The following is a 7,956-nucleotide window of genomic DNA, read 5'->3' on the forward strand; positions in this document are numbered from 1 at the left end:
ATGATTCAGATTTCTATTACTGGTTCTGTCATCTGACTGGTGTTTGTTTGACTGGTGCATGGAGCAATTTAGGAGGAGCCAGGAAGATAACAAAATCATCATGTTACATCACACATATCACATGTAATCCTTCAGCAGTGTTCATCCAAGGATACCTCTCATTATGATTCAGAGGCAGCTTCCGATGACTGGCAGTTACGGAATCCAGAGCAGTTCACCAGCTGGTTAGCAAATTCCATCACATCTTTCCAGCAGGTGATGCAAATGTGTATTTAGCAAAGAAGCAAAAGGAAGGGATAGGAGTGAAATACAACTACCATTTTGGAATAAATATTATGATTCAGCTAACTTAAAAGAAGTTCTGTTATATTTTTAATCCTCGTGTGTGTGTGTGTGTGTGTGTGTGTTTTGCCTTTTCTAGGGCCGCTCCCATGGCATATGGAGTTTCCCAGGGTAGGGGTCTAATCAGAGCCGAGCCGCCAGCCTATGCCACAGCCACAGCAATGCAGGATCCGAACCTCGTCTGCAACCTACACCACAGCTCACGGAAACGCCGGGTCCTTAACCCACTGAGCAAGGCCAGGGATCGAACCCGCAACCTCATGGTTCCTAGTCGGATTCGTTAACCACTGCGCCACAACGGGAACTCCTATTTTTAATCCTCTTAAAATTGCAAATGATAGACACAAAATTACCACTCACTTAAGCAGAAAAGGAAAATTGTTTTTGGGGATCCGTTGGCTCCTCTTTCTTCTGCATTGGCTTTATTCTCAAGTTTGCCCTCTCTTAGCCTCCAGAATCTTGAAGAAAGCTCTTCTTTCCTGAGCACACATCTTCAAGAGAGCTTTCATTATTACAGTGTGGGTTCCTAGCATTGCTGTCAGCTCCATAGCAATAACATGGGTTAAGAGTTGTGGGAGAGAGTTCCCCAAAGGAAAACTGGGATTCTCTTGGTTAAAAACAAGGGAAGATATGCTGAGTAGGCAAAAAAACAGATGTACATAATACCTATTACAAATAATAATTCTAAACTAACAGAAGTTCCCTTGACTCTCAGCAGGTTAAGGATCTGGCATTGCCACTGCAATGGCTCTGGTTACTGCAGTGGCACAGGTTTGATCTTTGGCCTGGGAACTTCCACATGCCACAGGTGTGGCCAAAAACAAAAAATAAAATAACGTTAAAGAGCTTGTGCTGTCTTACATATTGATGCTTGGATGAGTGTATAATTTCTTGCCAGGTAGGAGCGGCACTCAGACCAGCCTTCACCTCAGAGACTCCACCTGATGTCACTGCCAAAGCCTGTCAGGTAAATGGTTAAAAAGATAAATTTTAGGAAGTAAATAAAACCCTCTGTTAAAAGAAGCAACTTTCCAGTTAGTATTTTATACCAACGTTCTGCATAATAGTTGTTTAACCATTAATCTCAGCTGCCCTTTTCCCTTACTTTTTAAATTCAGAGAACTTTTCTTTCTTTCTTATAACTGCATGGTAATCCACTATACGGGTATGTCACCAGCTCGTTTGTGATGGAAATACAGGTTTTCTCATCTTTTGCTGTACAGATAGTGCTGTAGTGAATGACCTTTCTGCAAAAGGTCATTTCAATGGATCCAACCATATCTGTGAGATAAATTCCTAAAATTCAGTTGCTGGGTTAAAGAGTATTTTATAGGAGTTTACCAGTTTAAACTCCTACCGTAACTATACCCAAGTGCCAAGTCTTAGCAGCATTGTGAATTGTCAAACTTACATTTTTGTGTATGTGATGGAGTGAAAGGGTATCTCATGATTGTTTAGATTGTATTTTAAGTGAACTTGAGCATTTTTTTCATATATCTAAGACCCATATAATATATAGTAAACAGGTACTTTTATTGGTTTGGTTGTCAGACATTCAGTATCCATCCAGCCCTTGAATGGACTGAAATAATAAAAAGCAGAACTGGTGGGAATTTAATTATAAACATAATGGAAAAAACTAATTTTACTCAGTTCCTTCAGCTTTTTAAATTGAGTTGTATTTAGGAAATGTTTGAGTACCGTCACTTTTCAAAGAACTGTGTTAACTGTTGTACTGAATCTAATTTTTCATCATTTTATTATATGTCTTCTTGCTGTAAGCCACTTGAGATCTTTTGTGAAAATGAGATGGGAACTAAATAAGTAGATAGAAAAAGAAAAATAAGTTTTCTGTAGTAAAAGTGAAATATCATGACACCCAGAAAAACTTTTATAGACAACCCCTGATATTGAGTAAATTTTTTGCATTGGAGAAGTATTAATGTTTTGTTTTAAAAACTAAAAATATCTTCAAAAGAATCAAACTCTTCATTGAGGTTTTAAATGTTTGGTAATTTACCTTTCAGGAAGGATAAACTTATCATGCGGTTAATTCCTGGCTTTGAAATAATAAGATGAGTTTATCAAAATTGAAGATAGAGTTCAAATATTAATTCAAACATTTATGAAAGCGATACCTTTCATGGCCTAATTTCTCCATGTTAATAACATCCGAAACTCTGATTTATACACTTATTAGCACCGATTCCTGTCTTCATCTAAGACTTCATTCCCTTTTGAAATGCTGACTTTTGACTATCTTTATCAGCAGCATCCCATTGGATTTCCTGATACCAAGATGATTTCAGTGCCTAAATTCCTGAAATAAGGGTGAGCTCTGCTGAACTCACAAGGCAGGTATTTATCATTTTTAAATATAACTTTTGATTTTCTTAAAAACTAGGTTTGCAGTGCCTGGATAGCAAGTGGAGTTGTAAGTGACCTTAATGATCTCCGAAGAGTTCATCAGTTGCTTGTTTCGTCATTAACAAAGATTCAGGTTGGAAAAGAGGCTCTAAGTCACTTGTACAATGAAAGTACTTCTACCATGGAGATCTTAGCTGTTCTGAAAGCCTGGGCAGAGGTTAGTATTTCTTAATTTATGACTAGAATTTTGGAAGTTGTTAATAAAACATCCATCCTAGGCCGTAAACTGAAATTAGCTATTTTAAAACACAAGTCTGTTAACAGAAGATATGTTTCTCAGCTAATAGATATTTTGGCCAAGTATTCTAAAGTGTCCTCTGTTGTCTGTTATCTCCTGCTTTAAGTCGGACAGTCATGAGCCAGAGAGACTTCATAATAGCCAATGGGAATCAGCTTTTATTGAAACCTGGATTAATTGGAAATGCAGGTTTGCTTGTATATCCTGTCAACTCTATAGTACTTAACTATAATTTTTTTTTTTTTTGGTCACGCCCACAGCATGTGGAAGTTCCTGGGCGGGGATCGAACCCACATCACAGCAGTGAAAATGCTGGATCCTTAACTTGCTGAGCCATGTGGGAACTCCTAATATTTTTTAGTGCTCTTTCATAGAATGACTTCTGAATGTTAACCAAGTCATTTTATTTTCTAAGATTAAACAAATCTTAGAGGAAAGTGCTTAACTTTACTTTTCTAATCAGGAAGGAAGCTATATAATTTTTAAATTTACAATGGAAATGTTTATACATGCACAGAAGTAAGTAGAATAGTATAATGAATTCACATATACCCATCATCCACCCACAGCAGTTACCAGGCTTGGTCAATCTTATTTTATATATCACTTTAATGACATATATAGTCTCAGATGGCAACTGAGTATTAACCAATATGTAAGAAAGAGTCACCTTCAGTAGGACTAATTAAAACCCTAGAAGATCATAGAGTGTCTGTTTTTGTCATTATTAGGTGTTGACAAATCTAGGTTAGGAAGTAGTTCTGCATTAGATTTATTAAGTTGGATCTAATGATCTTTAACAGCCAACTCAACTTTAAATGATTTAATCATATGTTTGTAGTAGCACAAACACAACACAAATTCTCAAACTTATTATAAGTAACTCTCTACTTACATAGTGTTCTTTATAGTAATTTGAATCTCTATATTCTTGCTTTAGCCATAGCTTTCTCCTCTTCTCTCCTTAGTGGACATAATGACTGACCAACAAGTTCCATGATGATTGAGGCCCATAATTATCTGAAATTCTTGGAGCCAGATATATTTGGGATTTAACATTTGAAGGATTTTCTAAAAGTAATACAATACATATTGCGTGTATCCAAGAAGTCTGGGCCCATAGAATCTATAATCAAACACACTAATGTATCTGTGTGGAGTATTTGAATAATTCACACTGTGAGAAAGAGACTATAAATAGCCTCACATAAATTCAGCCAGTTTTGTCACCAGCTTGATTTCCCACAAACTTATATTTTTCAGAGCTTTTTGGATTTCAGAATTATGGATAAAGAGATAGTACACATTATGTATGTTGAATGCTTTAACATTCTATAGTTCTATAAGTGGTCCTTGTTAAGTCTATTTAGGTAAATCATTTGTATTAATTCAGTGGTAATATTCAGTATTTCAGCTTATTTTAGTTCATAGATGGCTGCTGGAGCCATATGTCGAGATAGATTACAAGGCCATAACTTGGCTTAGTGCAAAGAATGCCATGCTCTCATGGTTGTCAACTGTAAAGTGGCAGCATATTTGTCAGATGTACATCTCACTGAAGATACTCCTTTTGGACCTTCCTACTGCAGTTTTTGTGTGTGTGGTTACACATATATACCTTCTTGGTATCATAATGTATTTTCAGTCCAGGAGGCTCAAAGGTATATCTCCTTCCTCAGCAAGATAAAAATATTACAGCACCTTTTCAGTGGGTACAAGATTTTCCTATTTATAAAGTAACTTTTATACAGGTATATATAATTGCTGTGGAAAGATGTAAAAACCACAAACAACCTTCCAAGACTACTGCCTCTTCAGAAGAGTGTGTCAGAAATGGGTCGATTTCATCAGACGGGCTGCTTGACTTAGTCCACACAGATCTGGGCACACTGAGTAGGCTCTGGCTTGCTGCACTTCAGGATTTCGCTCTCTTGACTTTGCCTTCAGAATTTGCCTCCCAGCTTCCTGTTGAAGGTAAGAGGGTACAGTATTTACATAATTCCTGGAAGATTGGCAGTAACGTATGTTTTCAAATTTTCTCCCGTAGCAGCTAATGTTTATCTGAAATGTTTTCCTCAGAATAATTTTCATTCTTGGAATAGGCATGGGAGAGTTGCTCCGGGGTAGAGACCCTGAAGTTGAAATGCGAAGTCCTAAGGCATGCTCCTCTTAGCTCACGAGATGCTGCCAAATTGTCCTCCAAAATGGTTACAGCAGTGTATGTGCCCACTAATAACATGTTTCTTTTCTTCTACATCTTTCTACCAGTATATGTTGTCATACTTAATTTCTGTCAATCTAATGCACATGATCTAGTTTCATTGGTTTATTTTCTTGAGAATCTTTTTTCATAGGTTTACAGGCTGTTTAAGTTTCCTTTTCCATAGTCACTTAGTCATAATATTTGCTTATTTTCTACTTAGTATTTGTCACTTTCTTACTGACTTGCTCATCCTTTACAAATTTTTAATACTCTTCGTTTGTGGCTCCATATCTTGAAGATGGCTTCCCATTCTGTAGCTTGCTCTTTTCTTTTACCTTTTTAAAATTAATGCAATCAGTTATTTATGGTTTGTGTTCCCTTTTTAAATTTAAGATCATTAAGAAATATAAGCTTTACAGTTTTGCTTTTTAAATTTTGGACTTTAGTCCAACTGGAATTTATTTTGTGGGTGTGGAATGAAGTTAGGGATCTAACTTTTTTTTTTAAGGGCCACTCTTACTGATATATGGAGGTTTCCAGACTAGAGGTTGAGTTGGAGCTGTAGCTGCCGGCCTACATCACAACCATAGCAACACCAGTTCTGAACCACGTCTGCAACACGGTAACGCCAGATCCTTAACCAACTGAGTGAGGCCAGGGATTGAACCCACATCATGGGTATTAGTCGGGTTTGTTACCACTGAGGCACAATGGGAATTCCTAGGGATCTAATTTTATAATCAGTTATTATTATCATATTTTATGGATTGGCTATTTGGTAGCTGCTTTTAATTTTCATGTTATTTCAAAATGGCTATTTTTTTCCCACTCTTTTCTGTGAATTTTAGGATCAGCCAGTAAAGTTCTATTAGAATTTTAAGAGGGGGAGTTTCACTGTGACTCAGGAGCATAAGAACCCAACATAGTGTCCATTAGGATGCAGGTTTGATTCCTGGCCTCATTCAGTGGATTAAGGACCAGTATTGCTACAAGTTACAGCATAGGTCACAGATGCAGCTCAGATCTGGTGTTACTGTGGCTGTAGCGTAGGCCTGCAGCTACAGCTCTGATTGAACCCCTAGCCTGGGAACTTCCATATGCCACAGGTGTGGCCCTAAAAAGACAAAAAAAAAATAATTTTAAGTGGAAATATACACAAAGAGATATGTAGAGTGTTTATTGTAGTTTGCACTTTTCAATAGGATAAAAATGAAACAAAATGGAACTGATTCATTGACACAATTTATTAGCAGAATTGAATGACAGACATAAATCAACATATGCAAATCTAAAAAAACACAATGTTGGAGTAAAAATCAAGTTCAAAAAGAATACATACAGTATTTTAAGTAAAACTAGCCTTTTAAGTAAACTCACATGAAATAACAGTATCTGTTATTTATGAATGTACACATCTAGGGTGAAAGTATAAAACCATGATGAGTGATTCACAATGATTTGAGGAAAGTGGTTGCAGAAGGAGGGGCAAGAATTAGTAATATACAAAGTTTTAGGGTTTTTTTTTTTTTTTAGAAATAGAAATTTGAGAAAGGTAAAATGTTAATCTTAGAGGTAGGTAAATGGGTATCAATATTTGTTTTAAACATGCATACACATGTTTCCATTTCTCTCCAGATCACGTAAATATTTTACCTTTTAAACACACATATACACATCATATACTTGTTTTTAAATACTTTGTGATTAAAAATAAGAAAGAATTGGCCTGCAGATTTCTTAAAAAGTTGTACAGGTACATCAACCCCATGACTCAACCATTACACTCTGAGGAGAAATAAAATCATTGATAACAAAATATTGATAACTAGTAGCATGGATGACTCCAAAAACATTGTTAAGAGAAAACTCAGTCACAACAAGCACATGCTGTGTATTTTTCCATTTCTGTGAAGTCCAAGAACAGGCAAAACTAATCTGGTGTTGCCTTGGGGTGTAGGGGCTGACTGGAAAGGGTCTCAGGAGAACTTTGGAGATGATAGAAATAGTCTTTATATTGTAAGAGAAAAAAGGGAAACTCTAGTGTGAGCTAATGTCTTCGTTTATTCCTTCTGAAACTGTTTGCTTTCCCTTATTTGTAGGTGGTGCTTTTTACACAGCAGAGACCAGTGAAAATGCAAAACTGCATTATTACCACTCCTGGGCACTAATCCTCCATGCTACAGCGCTGTGGCTCACGAGCACAGGCTTTGTTGTTGCTGACCCAGATGAGGGAGCACCGAATCTCTCCAGGCCTGTGACTCCAACTTCCATGTGTCAGGGGTCTTCATCTGAGGCCACAGTGAAGTCCCCTGAGGATGTCTACACTGAGAGATTCCATCTTATTCTAGGTCAGTGAAAGAAAGACCCTAGCAACTTCCAACCGTACAGTTTTTCTTGAATTGTGTCTCACTGCCTGTCAGCCCTTGGTGGCTGTTACTTCGTTGTTAGGCATGAGTGATAGCCTTGATGTAATAACTAAGTTTGTATACATTTTATAAAATTGCAGATCTCATTATACTAAGTCTAGAATGGCGTTACAAGTTGGCTTCAGGATAAAACCAAATTTAGAAATTGCAGAAGTCTAGTTCTTTTTTTCAACATGACTTTTAGACATCATGTGGTGTCTACAGATTTCCTCAATTTCTCAGTATATATATGAAAAATGTCAGTATATTGAGTCCTGCCCCCCCCCCCACTCATTCTCAAGGACTACAAGTTTCAAGACTCACAGGTACAGAATTGCAAG

General features: G+C 36.9%; 1 protein-coding gene across 10 annotated transcripts in view; it reads left to right on the forward strand.

The window, feature by feature from the left end:
• The window catches only part of HEATR5A (HEAT repeat containing 5A), a 116,331-nt gene that overhangs the window by 91,293 nt on the left and 17,082 nt on the right, over positions 1 to 7,956 (forward strand). For all 10 annotated transcript variants that reach the window (XM_047794469.1, XM_047794473.1, XM_047794477.1 and 7 more), the window contains 4 exons: positions 1,241 to 1,309; positions 2,747 to 2,926; positions 4,759 to 4,981; positions 7,310 to 7,558. In XM_047794469.1, the coding sequence (XP_047650425.1) occupies positions 1,241 to 1,309; positions 2,747 to 2,926; positions 4,759 to 4,981; positions 7,310 to 7,558 (721 nt within the window). The remainder of the gene's footprint in view (positions 1 to 1,240; positions 1,310 to 2,746; positions 2,927 to 4,758; positions 4,982 to 7,309; positions 7,559 to 7,956) is intronic.

Source organism: Phacochoerus africanus, chromosome 9 (genome assembly GCF_016906955.1).
Source record: "Phacochoerus africanus isolate WHEZ1 chromosome 9, ROS_Pafr_v1, whole genome shotgun sequence".
NCBI lineage: Eukaryota > Metazoa > Chordata > Mammalia > Artiodactyla > Suidae > Phacochoerus > Phacochoerus africanus.